The following is a 19,678-nucleotide window of genomic DNA, read 5'->3' on the forward strand; positions in this document are numbered from 1 at the left end:
AGGCTGTATGGATGTATGCAGGTGCCAGCCCTCATGTGCCCCCCGGCTCCTCCCTCGCCTAGGGTTACCATATTTCAACAATCAAAAAAGAAGGGAGAGCCCTGCCCTAGCTCCACTCCCTCCCACTTCCCACCCTGATTGCCCTGGTCAGAACTCCCAACCCCCCCTGCTCCTTGTCCCCTGACTGCCCCAACCCTTATCCACACCCCCGCCCCCAGACAGACCCTTGGGGACTCCCTCGACCAATCCAACCCTTTCCCTGCTCCCTGACTGCCCCCGGGACTCCTCTTACCAGGCCCATGCCAGTCAGACGCTGGCTCCATGTGGAGGCAAAACTCCATGTGGAGTGCTGAGGCAGCGGGAGTGGGGGAGCTGTGGGAGGGACAGCGGTGGCAGCTCACACTTCCGTGAGCCGCAGAACCTGAGCACAGTGAGAGGAGAGCGGGGGGGTGTGCCTGCCCAGGCTGTGGCCCAATACCCTCTCCCCCGCGGGGGGGCTCCTGCAGCGAATGCATGCGGGCAGCTCACCCCATGCGCCCCCTGTTCGCCGCGCTCGGGCTCTCCGGCTCTCTGGAGTGTGAGCTGCTGCCCCTCCCATAGGAGGCTCAGGGCCCCACGCCTCGTTGGCTCACACTCCTGGGAGCCGCAGAACCCGACCACAGTGAGGCGGGAGCCAGGGGACACGCCTGTTGCTGGTCTGGGTTCCCGGCCACTGGCCCCACTCAGCCTCTGCCAGCCTGGGATTCCCTTCACTCAGCAAGCTGCATGCTGAGTGGGGCCGGCGGCCGGAACCCTGGCTGACAGCCGCATGCCAGGCAAAATCGGTTCGTGTGCCAAAGGTGGCACACATTCCATAGGTTGCCAACCCCTGGTCTAGATAATACCTAGTCCTGTTTTGAATGCAGCGGACTGAACTAGATGACCTCTTGAGGTTCCTTCCAGTTCTATGATCCTATAAGAGGGGAAGTCCTGTGGCAGGATCCTTTAGTTTACTGTGAAAATTTTATGTGGCTCAAGTTTTTGATTGTCGCTTTGTAGAAAGTGTTGAACCCAGTAATAGTGGTTCTCTTAGTACCTAGGAGAGTATGGGTAGCTTAAATTTTTGGTACCACAGGATAGTCTGGGCATCCTGGACAGGGTAATACTTATTTGGCTTCCTTTGTCATAATATCAGAGTGCCTCACAAACTTGAACATATTAATCCTTGCGAAAGGATTGTGAGGTAGGAAAGTGCTATTATCTGCATTTTATAGATTGGGGGAAACTGTGACTTGTCTAAGATCACACAGGGACTCTGCGGAAGAGCTGAGAATTTAATCCATGTGTCCTGAGTTCCAGGCTAGCACCTTAACCACCTGGCCATTTTTATCTGTCCACCCACATGTCTGTTTTCCCCAGCACCCTACCTCCTTTTTTGGTCACTAGCAATCTTTGGTGAGTCTTGAGCTCCTAATTCCTACCTGAGTGCTCCCAACCTAACATCTGCCAATGGATTAGCACAACTGAAGCTTTTTTGTTAAAACAGTAAGCTTTGAAATAGGTATGTTGACATGTAAATCGTCACCAGACATCAGTCAACACACTTTCGGGAGGAATGGGACAGTTCATGTTTCTCAGAGAGGTTTCTTTAGGTTGTTTGTATGCAGACATATCGCAGCAAGCCCCCAGTCTACATTGTGTGATGCCTATAAAGATGTCTTTGCTGCAATAAGAGTTTCTGTACCTTAAAAAATAAAATTAGATTGTGAAGCACAATTATGCATCTGTGTATATCTGTAGCAAATCCAGGTAACTAAAAAATACAGGGTCCTGGTGAAGACCTTGAGGTGTCTTTCACCTCATCTATTCTTGTTGTTTGTCTTGCCCCCACCTGTTGTCATAATCCTGTTGCGCAGTTTCATTTCCCCAGCAGCTGACTGATGTCAAACTGAAGATAATTTAATGTGGGGGATAAGCAGTGGAAGCAAATGTTACTATGATTCAGACAGCATTGTTTCCCCATAAAATACCTTTCAGTATTTTTCTTGCAACATCAGCTGCATGCTGAAGGGAAAACCTGATTAATCTTGCTATTCTTTTCGCAGATGACTTTCCTAAACCACAGATAAGAGTACATCCTGAGAGCGCAATTGCTCTAAAAGGCATAAATGTGACTTTGACTTGCACTGCAGTAAGCACCAGTGATTCACCAATGTCCACTGCATGGCGTAAAGACAACGAAATATTGTATGATGCAGAAGTTGAGAATTTTGCCAGGTATCAGCAGCAAGATGGAGAGGTCCTTGAGTACACCACAGTCCTGCATCTTTTCAATGTGAATTTCACCGATGAAGGGAAATACCAGTGCATTGTCACCAATCACTTTGGTTCCAATTATTCCAACAAAGCCAAACTGACTGTCAATGGTAAGCAGATATGCTAACAAAAGAGAAACTTTATTTTTTTTTCATCTGAGGTTATAATTAAACTTTTATCTAGAAAAATGCTTTTGAAGCTAGTTGTGATTTACAAAAGCTTATGATTTCCTCCTCATTGAAGTTCCAATGTTTGTTCAGACTCCATAAAGAGGCTCACAAAAGCAGAAATAAAACTGGCTGCTTCTATAATGGGTCTGTGGAGAGGAGTCATGTCCAGAGCTGGCTGAAAAATTTGCATGATATTTTCAGCATTTATCATAGTTATCAAACCTATCATTTCCATCAGTGGTCAAAAATTACAACACTTTTGGCCAAAATTAAATAAATCAAATTTTGAAAACTTTAGTTTTCACCAAGCTCTAGTCACAATTTGTGAATAATTCTCTCTCCAGTCCAGTAAAATGGGTGCAGCATTACTGTTTCTAAACTGAAAGCTCCCCACGTTGGCTGAGCCAGCCACTCTTCCCCTATAAAAACTTGCAAAGCTGAGGGAGACAGACATGAGTAGATCTGCTACATAAAACTGAGGAAACAACCATTTTATTGAGGTATTTGAGCCCCATTTAAGGTTTCTGTTTTCATGACCTAAAAGAAGATGGCCAAGAAACCCATGTTAAACCAACTCTTTAGAGAACACTAGATAAGTGGAGGGGACTGTCTGTCCAGAGCAGAAATCCATTCTAGGAGACACCAGTTTTGACTGGCTTGCTCCAAAGGCACTGACTCTCGTAGTGGGGGGAGAGCCTGTGAGCACTTAGCAGAGCCATGTATGATATTGCTATTAGTTATTAACGTATAATTCATCTCTTTTACAGGCGACAAAAGTATGAACAAATAAAGACTTGTGAATTAAGCTAAGCCGTGCTGCTTTCACCTTTTACTGAGAGGTAGTGGTTGGGACATTTGTCCCCCACTAAGATGATCTTAATGGGGCATTGCAGATGTAGTATTCCATTATAGAATTTTAAATAAAAGAATATACTGCATTTGTATAATTCCTACAATCCTTAAAAGAATTGCAGCAGTCTGTAAGATCTGGTACAGTTCACTCCTCTAGTATAGAGAAGAACTTTGCTATTATATGCCCTGATCTGAAAATGTTTTCACATTCAGTTCATAATGTCTCCTTCACTGCAGAGCTGCCTTCCTTTCTGAAGACCCCCATGGATCTAACTATCCGTACTGGGGCCATGGCCCGACTTGAGTGTGCTGCCGAGGGCCACCCCTCTCCCCAGATCTCATGGCAGAAAGACGGTGGCACAGACTTCCCTGCAGCACGAGAGAGGCGAATGCATGTTATGCCTGAAGACGATGTGTTCTTCATCGCAAATGTAAAAATAGAAGATATGGGAATCTATAGCTGTATGGCACAAAACATTGCAGGAGGTCTATCAGCAAATGCCACACTGACTGTGTTGGGTAAGCAAAGCACAATTCTGGAACTGTACAGATCCTTTCACTTAACTTCTTGTGATGATGGTGGTAGCTGACTTACATGAGAAGTTGATAAGGAATCTAAATGAACTGGATGTAAATTAATGTGCTACCAGAATGGCATGTTTCTCTGATCTTAAGGTAGCAGTTTGAGCCATCTTAAAAAATGTGACTAAGCTATAAAGGGACCAGTGTTCTACTTATCTGGTTGTAGATGGCGTTTTGCAGTAAAGAACCATGGAAGAGATGTATTTTGATGATGTGCGTGGCTACAGCAGAGTTCCCTGTTGTTGACTTGCATTATCTTGGGGAAGTTGAATGCCAACCTCGGAAACCGTTTCTAATTCTGCTGCCTCTGTCTGTTGTCCATATCAATCTGCATAATGAAATAACCTCTGATCAGTGATTCACTGCACAGCTAGTCTGCAGCTTCATTTACTGTATATGTTGGCATGGGTTTGGGGGAGAGAATTATGGGGACGCTTCTTGACTAGGTTGATTTTTATAGATTTGATAATTCCAACTTTGACTCAGGGAGCTGAAGTTAATCACAGGCGACCTGGACTATGCTGAGCTGGTATAGGAAGGAAATACCACGAGAAGGGCTGTTTTTGGTGGGCTTGTTTTTTTTGAAGATCCTCTATCCTTTTTTTACATGAAGGTCATATATAAACTATAGAAATGGAAAAGACTTCACATCACCTCATGCAGTGTTACCTTCAATGTATTCAGCAGAACTCTGTCGAGATCAGTTCCAGTGAGTCCACCATTCATAGAAGTGTCTTCCATCACATCAGATCTGTCACAGTATTTCCTGACCACTGTTCTTTGCCCATCTCTATTTTCAAACTCTGGGATTGGATTCTAAATATTATTTGATACACGTAGGAAGGTTGCAATTGAGATTCTGTGCAATTATCTTTTTAATCCTATTTGACTTAACAATATTAAAATAACTTTTCTTCCTCTCCACCATATCCAGAAACTCCTTCGTTTGTTAGGCCTCTGGAAGACAGGACAGTAACCCGAGGTGAAACTGCTGTGTTGCAGTGTATAGCTGGTGGCAGTCCAGCCCCTCGCCTGAACTGGACTAAAGATGATGGGCCCCTAACAGTAACAGAACGACACTTCTTTGCTGCTGCCAATCAACTCCTTATCATTGTGGATGCTGGATTAGAGGATGCTGGGAAATATACATGCATTATGTCCAACACACTTGGCACAGAGCGTGGCCATATTTACCTAAATGTATTATCTTCCCAAAATTGTGATTCCTCCCAAAGTGGTATTTTACACGAAGAAGATGGCTGGACGACAGTTGGCATTGTGATTATTGTTGTAGTCTGCTGTGTTGTGGGCACCTCTTTGGTATGGGTTATAGTTATATATCACATGCGGAGAAAAAGTGAAGACTACAGCATCACTAACACAGGTAGGTAAAATACAAGGCCAGTTTACTTCTGTTGTGTTTTAACCTATAACTAAATGAAATAATTCCATAAAGAATGTAAAGGAAGAGACCTGACGGGGGTGGGGGGAAGCGTTTGTTTGTCACAGCTGAATTCTGGGTTTATGCACAGGGTCAACTGGGTATATTCAGGCTTTCCCTAGAGTTTTTTTCTTTTTTTTCTCTCTCTCTTTTTCTGGTGAGAAGTAGTAGTCAAACATGCATTCCTTAACATTAAATATGTTATACCGTGTCAATCATAGTGCTCTTCTGAAATGAGGGAAACAAATGAGTTCACAAAGTTGGTAGTAAATAAGAATTTGAAATTTATGTCTGGGTGAGAATACTTGCAAGACTTAGAGTAAGATGTTGACTGGTTCTGCTTGCTTTTTGGTTAGTCTTTCTTAACTGGATATGTGGATTTTTAATTTCTTGAGAATGGGGATGGCATATGAACGAAATCCTTTTCTCAGTATGTTTGCATTAGTCTGCTGAATAGCATCAGCACCACTTTGAAATACTATCACTTACTGTTGAGATAGTCAATGTTAATCTCTGCCTCTTTCAGAGGAGATGAATTTACCTGCAGATATTCCCAGTTATTTATCCTCCCAGGGAACTCTTTCTGAACCTCAAGAAGGCTACAGCAACTCAGAGGCAGGAAGCCATCAACAACTTATGCCTCCTGCAAATGGCTATGTGCACAAGGGAGCAGATAGTAAGTATGCCTCTTTGCATTGTAGCATTACGCAAAGCAGGATAATAGGTAATTGCATTAGCATTGAAGGTTAAATGTTTTAGACTCTAGAAATTTTAGATTTTTCTTTACTCTAAATTTGAAAACCCTACCTCTTTTTCTTAGAGTGCTGGTCTGTATGTATATATTTTTCACTTTTGGGGTGCATGCTCCCCATATGCTCAAGATCAGAATGGTGACAATTCATTGGGACTGTGTCTGTGCCCAAATGCCCTCCTGGCCCCCTGTGGCACAAAGGGTGGTGCAGCCCATGGCTGCAGAACAGGACTGAGAGCAAGGTGCCTGTCCCTTTTGGTTTGTATAAGTTACCTATGCAGTGTAGATCAGAGTTTGATTCGCTTTGGGTAATCATCTATTCAGGTTCATTTCTGGAAAGCTTTTCTGGATACTGGGCTTCAGCCCTTATGGCTGAGCAAAAATCTTTCATGTTCAAGTATGGTCCTTCATGTAAGTGTTGTATCCCTTGGGAGGCATGTTGTTGATAAATGCTCCATTTGTTGGTATCTTTTCTAAAAGAACCCATTAGGCAAGGGAAGTTTGATCTTCTAGACAAGTTAGTGAGGTCAGCTTCTGATCAGGGTAAACAGTATCCACCCAGATCTGAACAGTCCTCCACCAGAAGTACTCAGTTGACTGTGAATGTTATGACTGCATCTAGAGCCCCAGCTTCTGAGAAGCACTCCTCTACTGCTTCCACTTCAAGTCATCTTCATTTGCTGAAAGAAATAGAATGCAGTCATCCACTTCTCTAGAGAAGAACAGGCTGTTGTCTGAGAACCTGTCAGAGGCATAGATCGCTGCAGCTTTCCTCTCACAAGGGTAGCACAGGACCCAGCTTGGGTTCCTCTGCACCCAAAAATGCTGTTCTCCATATACCAGTACCAGCCAAAGAGCACTCTCAGGCAGTTTCCATCTGTCTGTCTCTGTGACACTGCCTGTTGGGCACTCCATACTGTCACTAAGGCTTTCTGCTCCAGTACCAGCTACTTTGGTACAAATTTTGTTAGCACAAATGTTCTGCCCCATCCACCTCACAGTTGCTGCTCATGGTACTGATGGTCTTGATGCTGAGATACACAGCACTAGATCTAGTAGCATCTGTCTTTTGAGTCACAATTATCATAAACCATAAACATTTCCTTAGCTATATCAATCACTGTTATTTCTTCAGCACCAGAGGTGTGTAGTGTACCGACAAAAGATTTTCCCAGACCTACTAAGGCTTTTGATACAGTCCCATATGACATTATCATAAAAACAAATTAGGGAGCTATGGTCTATGAAATTACTAATAAGGTGGGTGCACAACTAGTTGAAAGACTATACTCAAAAAGTAGTTGTCAGTGGTTCGCTGTCAAACTGGGAGGGCATATCTAGTGTCCTGCAGGGGTCAGTCCTGGGTCCAGTACTAGTCAATATCTTTATTAATGATTTGGATAATGAAATGAGAGTGTGTATAAAATTTGCAGAAGACATCAAGCTGGCTGGGGTTGCAAGCAGTTTAGAGGATAGGATTAGAATTCAAAACAACCTTGACGAATTGGTCTGAATTCAATGAGATGAAATTTAATAAAGACAAATGTAAAGTACTGCATTTAGGAAGGAAAAATCAAAGGTACAATTACAAAATGGGGGAAAAACGAGCTAGCTGGCAGTACTATTAAAAAGGACCTGAGGATTACAGCGGATCACAAATGGAATCAGTCAACAATGTGATGCAGTTGCAAAAAAGGCTAATGTTATCTTGCGATGTATTACCAGGATGTTTCATGTAAGACATGGAAGGTAACCTCAGGACTGGTGAGGTCTCAGCTGGAGTAGTGTCCCCCACACTTGAGGAAAGATGTGGACAAATTGGAGAGAGTTGAGAGGACAGCAACAAAAGGTTTAGAAAATCTGATCTATGAGGAAAGATTTAAAAAAAACAAAAACAAACAAAAAACACTGGGTCTGCTTAGTCCTGAGAAAAGACTAGGGGAACCTGGTAAAGTCTTAAAATACATTGAGGGCTGTTACAAAGAGAATGGTGATCAATTATTCTCTATATCCACTGAAGGTAAGACAAGAAATAATGGGCTTAATCTGTAGCAGGGGAGATTTAGGTTAGATATTAGAAGAAACTTTCTAGCTATAAGGATAATTACAATCTGGAACAGGCTTGCAATGAAGCTTGTGGATTCCCCATCATTGGAAGTTTTTAAGAACAGGTTTTGGAAACATCTGTCAGGATGTCTAGGTTTACTTGGTCCTGCCCCAGCACAAGACTGGACTTGACTTCTCGAGGTCCCTTCCTTTATTCTTATGATTCTGACACACCTACTGCATCAGCACCACCAATGGAAGAGGAATATTCCTCATCTCCATAGTGGGGGCGGTTCAGCTATTTACTCCAAGGCTTCTTTCTATGATCCTTATATAGAGAATCCAGGACTTGTGGTTACTGTGGTAAATACAAGGTATCTACAGAGACGCCCCTCCTGCTACACTCTGCTGTGACTCCCAATTCATTTTGCATACAGCCCTCATTCATGGCTATACTGGGCACCAAGAGATTTCCATCATGCCAAGAAACTTCACTCCTAGGCCCCCTCTAAGCCTAGATCTCCCACCCTGGTAGGGTCCAGGAGGGTCCAACAGCATCGGCCCACAGGTGTCAATTAGTGACCCTCAACAATTGCAAGTCTCTGAAATTCATCAGTCAGCTGAACTTGCCCTTCTGCCATCTCATCTTCACCTGATGCTGTTGTCTCATCTGTTCCATCGCACCCTGAGGACTACAGCGCTTCTCTTAGATTCCAAGGGCAGAAGGGGCCATTGTGATCATCTGGTCTGAGCTCTTGTATAAACCAGGCCCTAGAACTTCCCTGAAATAATTCCTAGAGCGGATCTTTTAGAATAGCATTCAATCTTAATTTTAAAAATTTGACTTCCTTCAACAGATGGCAGAGACAGTAGAGATTCCAGCTGATGTAGGGCAGGAGATATCCCACAAATTGTTAAACATCTTGCACTCCTCAGTGCAAGGCTGACTGGCTGGCTATGCCATAAACGAGGGACAGGTAGCAACTGCACAGCTTCTGAGGCAGATACCCGCATCACTTTCCCCCAGCATCCAAAAAGGCAGACAGAAGGTCCCAGGTACCATCTTTGGAATTCTAGTACTTTTACACTCATCCTACACCTGGATCCCTTGTTTTCACTGCTGCTCAGGAGAGGACAGAACAGAAAAGCTGCTGCAAGCAAACACCTAAAGAAAAGTAGCTCAGATGTCTGGATCTCCTCTGAACCAAGAGCTACTCCTGCCCTCTGTCAGCCTCCACTTTAGGATTGTCAGTTACCAGACGCAACTTGCCAAGTATGATTATGTAAAATGACATGAAGTTTCAGACTTCACAGGAGGCTAGATAGGAATTAAGATCAGCGGTAGTGGAATATGTATGGACAAGCACTTGAAGAAAAAGCAGTTACTTACTTTACAGTAACTATGGTTCTTCAAGACGTTGTCCATATTCATCTGTTCCATGACCTGTCCTCCAGCCCTATTACTACAGGACCTGTGTTATGTTTTGGTGAAGGAACTGAGAGATAGTTGGCCCCAATCCACCCTTCATGCTCTCAGATGGGAGGTGGGGGTGCAAAGGGTACACAGGATACAGATGTGATCCCAACAGAACCTGGCTAAAAGCTTCTGATCTGGATAACATGGGGAGTATGTGCATCAAGAGTGGGAAATAGACACAAGCACTCGAAGAACCACAGTAATTGTAGGGTAAGGAACTGTTTTAATACAAATTTGATTAGGAAGACATGTATGTTAATTAGATACTGGAACGTCTTTGCTCTTAGAACTTACAAGGCAATATGAGTTTGCTTTACACCACATTAAACTTCTGTTCTCCCAGGCAAGCTCTGAGTCACCGGGCTAGCATGAATTTAGGTTGCTGTGCATGTGAATATGGCGCATTTCTCCTGCAGCTTATTTTCCAAAAGAAGCAAGCATGCATTGTGGAATTCAGTACCAATCCTGTGTCAGTGTCTTTCTCACTATGGCACGTGATATTGCATGATCATACCTTTCTATAAAAGCAACTGTAGAGACCTGGCATCCCTACTCTTTTAAACAAAGAATATTTTTTGTTCCCCCATTGTGTCAGGTGGCACAGGGCCATTAGTGATCTGCTCAGATTGTTATGACAATGCAAACATCTACTCCAGGACCCGTGAGTACTGTCCTTATGCATACATTACAGAAGAGGACCCACTGGATCACACATTGTCCAGTCTTATGGTACAAGTGCCCAAGGAGACCTATCCAACAGACACCCAACATGAAGCCAGAATTCTGGATAATCTTATAGTAGACAGAGAAATGTCTGCCTTTCTTACCCATCATGACAGAATAAATGAGAAGAAACTCTCATCTCAGCAGACTAATAATGGTAAGTTCGTGACTCATCCTCTTCTTCCAGTCCAACGGCACAAGCCTGCCTGTTACCTTATATATTCGTACTGGACTAGTCCAATTTTATCTGGTCAAATTGTTGTGTGTGGGGTAGTTAATCTAATCACTGAACACTTCCTCTCCAGACTGCACTTTGAATGAACAGAAATCTGAAGCTTTGCACCAAATGTCCAAATGCTCTTGGAGTTGAGAAAAACTATATATATCAAGTATATTTCTCTGCCAACTTTGTCTTTGCTTTAGAGTCACACAGATATCCCACAAGAAATCCAAATAGCACTTTTGTATGTTTACTGAATAGAATTCCTAATGTTTCAAAGCACCTGAAGAAAAAAACATTGTTAATTTAATAGAATCAAGGTTTTTTGTGATTCTTCCAGAGAACCTTTGGAGAAACTTGCAGGCATGTTGTAGCTGGTTACGATAACAGATTGCTACAGTGGGAAGGCTTCCAGTAAAATGTGCTCTCAAAGCTAAAAAGAAAATAATCTTGTTAAGAATGTCATATTGCCAAATCACATCTAATCCTTGTTTAGAATTTTGGTGCATGTATCATGAACTCAAATGCCTATCCTTTTTTTTTTTTTTTTTTTTTTTTTTATAAGAACCTTTTCAGCTACCCTTATGGGGACTAAACAGAGACATAGGGCTGGCTCACTCACGCTTCCCAAAGCAGCAGTCAATCCGTGAGGAGGCCCCTCAAGGTCTCCGAAGTGAGGGAGTCATTGACGGTGAGAGAGAACAAGCTGTTTCACCTAGACCTTGCCACAGGTTACGTGAACATAACTTGGATTTTAACAGGACTCGGAACATTCAGGAATTTAGTAAAGCCACATAAACAGCAAAGTGAAGCTTTGGAAGCAAACTCAGATCAACTGACTTTGTATTTTCTACCTCAGGATTAACCCCTTGCCCAAAGATGCTTTATACACATGTCTACAATTACAGGCTGAGTGGACCAAGACAGACTCTCTGCTAGGAGTGGGATGATGGCACAAGCTTTTGTCTCCTGGATTTACTTGTGTTGGAAAGACGGGGAGCCACAGCATTATATTATGGTTGGACAATTTTGGTGAATGAAGTGAACTCCACTACAAGAGTATTGGAAGGCATGAGCATTATGATGTCATATCAACACGGGCTGTCTGTTCTGAAAATTCTGTCAAGAAGGCTTTGCTGTTTCGTGTTGCCTTTCATGCTCCCCATAGAATTCTCCAGTAATTGCAACCATACAGCTGTTGTCCAGCTTTCTGTTCCTTTAATCTGCTAGCAGGAGTTGCATCATTGTGTCAGACTGGTAACTTTTTGGAGGGTTGTTTTTTCTCCTATGAGTAAAGTAGTGCTCTAGTTGAGGGGTTCTCAAACTTCATTGCACCACGACCGCCTTCTGACAACAAATTACTACAGAATCCCAGGAGGGGGGACTGAAACCTGAGCCCACTGAAGCCCTGCCACCCGGAGGGAGTGCTAAGCCCCACTGCCCCAGGCCCGGGGGTCAAAGTCCAAGGACTTTAGCCACAGGCAGGGGCCTGTAACCTTAGTTCTGCTGCCCAGGACTGAAGCCCTTGGGGGTTGGCTTTGGCCCTGGACCCCAGCAAGTCTAAGTCAGACCTGGCGACCTCATTAAAAGGTGGTCGCGACCCACTTTGGTGTCCTGACCCACAGTTTGAGAACTGCTGCTCTAATTGTAAATAGATTTGCATTTATAAATATTTTATATACACAAATAAATGTGTTGGCCATAATGTAAATATTTTTTATTATGCCAAAAATACTGTTACATCCTGTTGTACTCTTGAGAACTGGCTATCAAACCATAAAGATTTGTACTGATTAGGTTTTGTGGGTCTGAACGCTTGTTTCTTCAGGGATAGATCTATCCTTTCATGTTGGGATGTCGGTGAAATTGTGACCCTAGTGAATAGCATTGATTTACATACAGCTGTGTATGCATCTGGCTTGACAGTATACATGTAAACTGCTCCCTCTTCATTATATGGTCGGGTGTCTTGAGCACCAAGTTTGACCCACTTAAATCTGCCTGAAGAGTTCTGTAATTCTTTGTATGAAACACTACCTCCATTTTCCATGGAGCATGAAGTCTCACAGAAACCCTGAAGTAACAAACCAGAACCTAATCTCGACTTTCCTAGGAGTTCTTGTAAGTGGCGAACAAAACAAGATTAAAATGGTGACATACTTTGGCAGTGGCCTGAATATGCAAAATGACTTTTCTTCATAATCATCTGGGAAAGTAGTGTTAGGTGTGAAAAATCAATGAGCTCTCAGTAGCTACTATCTTTAGACTCTGCCAAGATCTAAAATGTCCTCATAAAAAGACCTTTCTATGCTGTATACAGCAGAGAGCTTTGGCTGGATGACCTGATACTCTGCTACCTGTCCTCTACCTGTAGGGCCGACTTGCCCTCGTTACAGCCAGCAATGGCCAACCATCAGTTAGCTGCACTGATACAGGCACCCAGTATAGTGCACTTCAAAGTAATGTTAAGCTGCACCAATGTAAATACCAACTTAGTGTAGACAGACAACTTGGCTACTATTTGCACCAGTGCAACTTTCTCCCTGCTTGAAAGTGGTATACAAATCATGGCTTATAGCATTTTTTCCCGTCTTAAGGAGGTGTTTGCACAAGTGGATGGTCACAGATGGCTGAAATATCCAGTGCAGACAAGACCTTAGTCTGCCCCACACCCCAAAAAAAGGGAGTAAATTTCCCCTCTCATCTCAGTGAGTTGTCAACATCAAAGCCTAATTCTGATCGCAAATGCAGCCATATCATTGGTGGTGGCTGTACCAGAAACCTCCAGCTACTCACCATATGTGTGGGGCTGGACATAAAATCATACAAAATGTAGGGCTGTAAGGGACCTCATGAGATCAAGTCCAGCCCCCTGCACTTAGGCTGGACCACATAAACCTAGATCTTCCTTGACAGGTGTTTGTCCAACCAGTTCTTAAACACCCAAGGGGGGATGGGGAATCCCCATCGTTGGGGAAGCCTGTTCTAGATTGAAATTACCCTTATAGCTAAAAAGTTCTCCAAAAAATTAACCCAAATCTCCCTTGCTGAAGATTAAGCTGTTTATGATTTGTCCTACCATGAGTGGACATGGAGAACAGTTGATCACCATCCTCTTTCTATAATAGCCCTTAATGTATTTGAATATCTCCAATCCATTGCAAAAGGGTGAGTACTGAGTATGCAGCACTTAGACATTTAGATTACTGGGGGCAAGCTGTGAAGTGGATGTCCATGGTGAAGTGTCATGGTGTATTGTTATGTGGGTTTTCTAGTAAGCTGTTCCACAGCAATGGTGAATATGCACTTCTGAAAGCTATCCGTCAAAATATCAGAGGTGAAATCCTAGCACATTGAAGTTGGTTCAGAAACTTGCATTGACATTAATGAAGCCAGGATTTCATCCTAAATATTTAAAGGGTAAGACTCACCTTTGAAAAATCAGGAAACTTTAAAACTTAAATCCCCTACTAGCCATTTTTTCCCTACATTTGGAAAGCAGTTCCCTTTACTGCTGAGGTTCCCTGTGTGACATGTTAGCAGCAGAATCACTCGATGAATGTCTTCTCCCCAGCAGCACAGGCACAGAAGTGTCACCAATCACATAACATATATCAAAGGAATAATATAATCCTACACTGTCTAAAAAGCTGTCACTTTCTGGTAAAATCATCTAGGTAGAGATGCTCATTTTACATTGTTTTTTCATGATTTTCATCTATTTTGCATCTTCAAGGACACAGTGAGCTTATAGCTAAAGCACTTGGTGGTGCTGTCCTTCCTAGTGTATTTTGTCTCCAGTAAATAAGATCCCCAGGGCTTTCCTCCTGATCATTGATGCCTTTGTTCAGTCTCTAGAAAATCCACTGATCAGTAGTGGATTCAGCACCGTGACTCTCAATTTTAGAAGGAAAAACGCAGTCTGCATCAAACCAAAAGGTAGAACTCTGCAAGAACTAGTGACTTCTCCTGCTGTTCACTTCTTAGATGGGATTGTAAGGTTTGAGGCATCTCAGGTGACGCCCCCCCTCTCAGAGACCACAGCTAGAACTTGCTTGAGCCAGAGATCAGCTCACCTACAGGGTAAGTGAGCCGCCTCAAATATTTTTGAAAATATCCATTACTTTCCTTCTCGGGCGTGGCTGGTGGTCAGATCCAGGCAAACAAGGATCAAAGATTCAGCAGTGGCAGTTATCCCAGAGTTCTTAAAGCAAACCGTAAGGTAGTCCAGCAGCTGTACTGTGGGGGGGAGTCAGTTGTTTTTGATGTTCAGATAAAGTAGAACTAAACACTGGCATTTTAGTCCCTTGATGTTTTGAAGTTCTCAATATTTTGGGCTACTAAATGTAACACTCACTACAGCTCAAAGGGAAATTCTTAAGTACCTGATGGGGGAAGAGGGTGGAAACCCTAAGTTTCTCTCTGAACTGCATATAGGAAGGCATATAGTTGATTTTAGCCTGAACTTACCTTTGTTCCAAAGAACCCTGCTGTTGTCTATGGGTATCTCTCCACAGTATTTTGGAGTGAGGCTCCCAAAGCAGCTCAACACTCGAGCTAGCTCTCTGAAAGTAGCTATGTAGACAGCATTTGGAAGTTGCGGCTCGAGCCCTAAAGCCTGGGGCAGGGGGGTAAGTGTCAGCTTGAGCTGCAACTTCCAAGTGCTATGCAGCTACTGTTTGAGCACTAGCACAAGCCCTGCAACCCAATTCTGTTGGGCTGGGCTGGGAGGCTCACTCCAAAAGTCTGTAGACATACTCTGATAGCCTAAAATCACATCAGAAGTGCCAATTATGAAATTGCTGCAATGGGAAACTTGCATCATTTCAGGCTTTCTGCCTGATTTGGTCACACATGATAAATGTCAGTGTGGCATAGCTGGTCCACAGCATGTTAAGAGCCATGATCTCTTGGCAGCAGAAAAATAACACTTCATTTCTGCTGTGCTTTTTCCTCTTTCCATTTGGCAAACATTTTTTTCCCTCTCCCTCTATTTTGTATGGAGCACAAGTCAACATGGCATTAGCATCTCTGTTTGTGCAACCCACTGATGCTAACTTGGTGTGCATGACAGGTTAGGGAGCCTCATCTGCCCTGGTACTCAGAACTCCCAGTGAAGTCAAAAGCAGTGTTGTCTTGTAAGGTGTGCAGAATCAAGTTTAAGGCTTGTAAGTTATGCTACCTGCAATAGAACAGATTTACTTAGTGTCCTGGCATAAACAGTGGCCTCTTCAAAGTGGTTTTAAGCTGGTTGTACATAGCCTTGACTGACTTACCAATGTACTACTTTTGCATTCTGAAAAACAGGCTAAGTTTCCAACTGCAGTTTTAAGAGCAACAGCTCCTAAATTACACAGTTAGAAACAGGATGATGCAGCTATCTGTGTTTTGCTAAGACATTCACCTATCTGTTTACCAAGAGATCTGTCTGACTTGCAGAGAATAACAGAAGTTATTCTGTTTCCCATAAACATACCCATCTTTGTTAGTCAATGCCAAAGTGAAGCAGCTCTAATAATGGGTGTGTCTAAGGCACTGTCTACAGATCTGCCCTCATTTACTGTTGCTCTTTCCTAGTATCTCTATTTTTCTCACGTATAAGAATGTATATTTTGTATAGCATGTGTAACATACTTTTGTTTGTTGTAACTTACCGTCCTTCAATAAAACACTACATACAGTGCGAGTCTCTGGTGTGGCTTCCATCGCATACAGGGCACACAACAGTCACAAAAAACAGACTTAAATCTTCCAGAGAAAAGGCAGCAAAACTAGGTGACAGTCAAGGGGGGAGAGGGACTAGTTCTTCTCTTAATGTGAAAGGTGGATGTTTCTTCATATATAAGTGACCATCATGAGCATACTCTTGATTTGAACAATTGGAAGGGTATTGGGTCTTCAGTGATTCTCATTCCTTCTGTCCCTGGATAAGGGACATCGCCTGGTTCCAGAGCTGGATTCTATATGTGGTAGCGGAGTGGCAGCTGGCTGCTCCATTGGGACTGAGCCATACCCTCAATAGATAAGATTTGAGCATATGAGTCTGAACTCCGAAGTGTTGATCCTGCCAGTTGCTGATGCATTCTACAGGCTTACCTGCGTTAGAGGGAGCTGAGTGGTTTAATCCACTTCTGTCACTAAGAATGTGGGGATGGGTTGGGAAGAAATGACTGCAAGTGGCAATCTCTGTGCAACTAGATTAAAACTACAACATAGCACAAGTGCTGTAGGGACGGGACAGCCTAACAGGCCATCAGAGAGAGTCTGTTGGCATCAATGCGCAAGGTGTCACTTATTTCTAACACAGGATAAGTTAGTGTAGTGGGTTGAAAAAGGATTCCTAGACTCCTATCACATATCCTGTTGCAACCCTCCCTCATCTGGAGCCTCTGCACTGGAGTGATGTAGCGTATTGCAAGCCCTACTAGTGAGGCGGCTCCTACACATACACAGTTTAATATAGTGTGTTGCAGTATTTCAGTCTTCCATTCTCACCTGTGGAAACGTAAACCAGGGCTGTGTGTTTCCCCTGGTAAGAAGACAGGAATGTACTCTAGGCTAACAGTGATGCAGGCATTTTCAAGATGCTCGTTTTCTTGGTTAGCTGCAAGAAAGTAGTCAATACAATAAGCGCAACTAATGTTTGCCGACAGCTTGGCCACGTATAACCACTCAAAATAAACCTCGCAAATAGTCAAACATTGAACTGGAATTAGTCTGAGATATTATATATGTACAATTGCTTACATGATTGTACAATCTCTAATGTATTTTAGCAAATCATAGCTAAAAATCACATTAGATCTAAGTGTCCAAAAACATCCGTGGGCCACTTGTCAGTTCTTAGTGTCATTGTTCAAACTGAAAGTCCATCTCTTCTAAGAAAATGTGCAGGACCTTTGATGCCTGGGAAGTTTCTATTCTTCTTAGTGTTTATAATATCAGTTCTGTGGAAAGACTTCCTGAAGGAAAGGGTATTTGAAATGATCCAGCTGAAGCTGGCTAGCTAATGGCTCATTCATACTAGGGCCCAAGAGAGAATTCTGCAGCAAGGTGCCAGTAGCAAGATTCAGACATTGTAACTAGGATGTCTGAGCTGATGTAACTAGAATGATCTGGTTTTGGAGCATGGGGGGTGAGGGGGAAGGAGCCTCTTGCTTGTGTGCCCTTGTGCATGCTGTGGCAGGTATTTAGTATTCATAGCAGATGATTCTTAATTGCCAGCTTTGTTCCTGTCTCCTGCCTTCCATCTGGAAAAGTGAATTACTTTCAATTTCAGACCACTTATATTTTCAGTCTGTTTTTTTTTAATTGCTTTTAGTGGAGGAAGAAATCATTCTGTTTGTCATCTTCATTTTGTAACACTTTCTTAGTAGGAGACTCCCCCAGCCTTGCTCTGGAGCGGGATGGTGTATGCACTTCTGTAAGGCTCAGGGTACCTGCCATGGTCTAGGCTACCTATACAGGGCAAGCCACTCGGCTGCTGTTTTCCACTCAGACATGCATATCCCGCTAGTGACCACAGATGGTTTCCTTTTGGCAACTGTCAGTTGATTTGACATGAGCTGGTATTCTTGTTCCAGGTCCTAGTAGCCAGGTGTCCCGGCTACGACTGGTGATGTGAGCAAGCCCCCAGCTGTTCACTGCAGAAGTGGGAGACGGGACATCTCCCAGAGAGCTGTGCCAACCTTTCTCTGAGAAGTGTGGTAGGTTTTTGTTTTCCTTTGCTAAGTTTACCCATTTTCTTTCAATATATTCCTTCTTGCACTGTCTCTTGTTCTGGTAAGGAATGTATAACCATTCTGTCTCCTTCCCCCTCACCCCCCATGCTCCATCTTCGACACTGCTGTTTTCTGTGTTCACTTGCTTTAACAGCTCTGTGCGCCGCTCTAGCTTCATCTGCCCTAATCTTTGTGCTAAAATCCCACCCCCAAATTTACTCCAAAGCAGGGAAGTGCCAGTTACTGCAGGTCTGCTCTGACCTACAAGGGAAGTTTGCAGGAGCAAAGCCCTAGTTGCAGAGAGCAGTGGTTGGTGTGCATGACTGTATTAGTCACTTGGCATGTCACTGGTTGTGGGAGTGTGACATATGGGAACCTTTGGCCTCCCCCCCCCCCCCCCACAGCTGCTGCTGCAGCAGAGCCAAGTAGCAGGGTCACCCAGGGGACTGACTTGGCAGGAGTAAAATCCAGATGCCAGGCTCTGCACTGTGCATTTCCAGGAGCGCTAGCTGACCCACATGTAGGCCTGGCTTTGCTGCCAGCTGTTGAAAGAGGCTTTGCAGCTGCAGAAGGGCCATCAGCTAGCTGCCGCTCTTGCCTGGTAGCTTTGTGCAGGCTTGTATTGTACCTGGTAGATGCTCCATGTGATTGCTCAGCTACTTAAGTGCGCCTCATTCAGTTCCCATGTGTGCCTATAGGACTCATTGGGACTCTAAGGCACAGCTTTCTATTGGGAAGGGAACTGAACATCAGGGTGGCTGCACTGGGATAGGTCTGTACAAAGGTTCTGGAGAGAGGAAAAAGGAGAGCAGAACAGGGCCCAAACCCAGAGCAAATAAATGCTGTTAGCTTTGGTACCTGCCTGCCTTTGTGGACTTGTGCGGCTTTGTGCTGCGGATGAGGGGCAGGCCTCTGCTACAAACTACTAGAGGTCAGAGCAGAGGTCTGGGTGTAGGGATTCCCAATTCTATACCTGGCTGCCGGTCCCTCATATGCTCCTGCTGTTTGTCTGAAAAATGGATAGACTTGCTTAATGATAGTGCTTTGAGATAACTCAGAAGAAGGCAACACTTGGCATTGGCTCTGAGTGTGGTCCCCACGGCCATTCCTAACTTCCCTTGGCTGACTTTGCACTGTCCCCATTGCAGCAGAACTGCCCTACTTTTAGAAGAGCTCCCCGTCCTGAGTGTCATATCCCCAAGCTCCTCACTTCATAACCCAAGTGCAATTGGGAAAGGCTGCACCTTAGCGTACTTATAAGGAAAGCCTGAAAAAACTGTGTTCTGATATTGCCTTCTCTACCAAGTTAGGAGCTTGCTTGTTCATCATATTCAGCCCCTAAAGTAGTAACAGAGAACCAATAATTATTAAGAGATCATGCATAGTTAATAGTCTGTTAC

The 19,678-nt window shown here is 43.7% G+C and overlaps 1 protein-coding gene across 5 annotated transcripts in view; it reads left to right on the forward strand.

Annotated features, from left to right (window-relative positions):
• Positions 1-19,678, forward strand: part of LRIG2 (leucine rich repeats and immunoglobulin like domains 2) — an 80,539-nt gene that overhangs the window by 29,499 nt on the left and 31,362 nt on the right. For 4 of the 5 annotated variants that reach the window (XR_004000285.1, XR_004000287.1, XR_004000284.1 and 1 more), the window contains exons 13-17: positions 2,085-2,405; positions 3,555-3,836; positions 4,834-5,283; positions 5,867-6,016; positions 18,141-18,263. Coding sequence is in view for 1 of the 5 variants with exons in the window: in XM_030561753.1 (XP_030417613.1) it covers positions 2,085-2,405; positions 3,555-3,836; positions 4,834-5,283; positions 5,867-6,016; positions 10,210-10,494; positions 11,123-11,355 (1,721 nt within the window). In the remaining 4 variants the exon portion in view is untranslated. Of the gene's footprint in view, positions 1-2,084; positions 2,406-3,554; positions 3,837-4,833; positions 5,284-5,866; positions 6,017-10,209; positions 10,495-11,122; positions 16,241-18,140; positions 18,264-19,678 lie in introns of those variants that run through there. The other variant, XM_030561753.1, reaches the window with a different exon arrangement.

Source organism: Gopherus evgoodei, chromosome 4 (genome assembly GCF_007399415.2).
Source record: "Gopherus evgoodei ecotype Sinaloan lineage chromosome 4, rGopEvg1_v1.p, whole genome shotgun sequence".
Taxonomy (NCBI): Eukaryota; Metazoa; Chordata; order Testudines; family Testudinidae; genus Gopherus; species Gopherus evgoodei.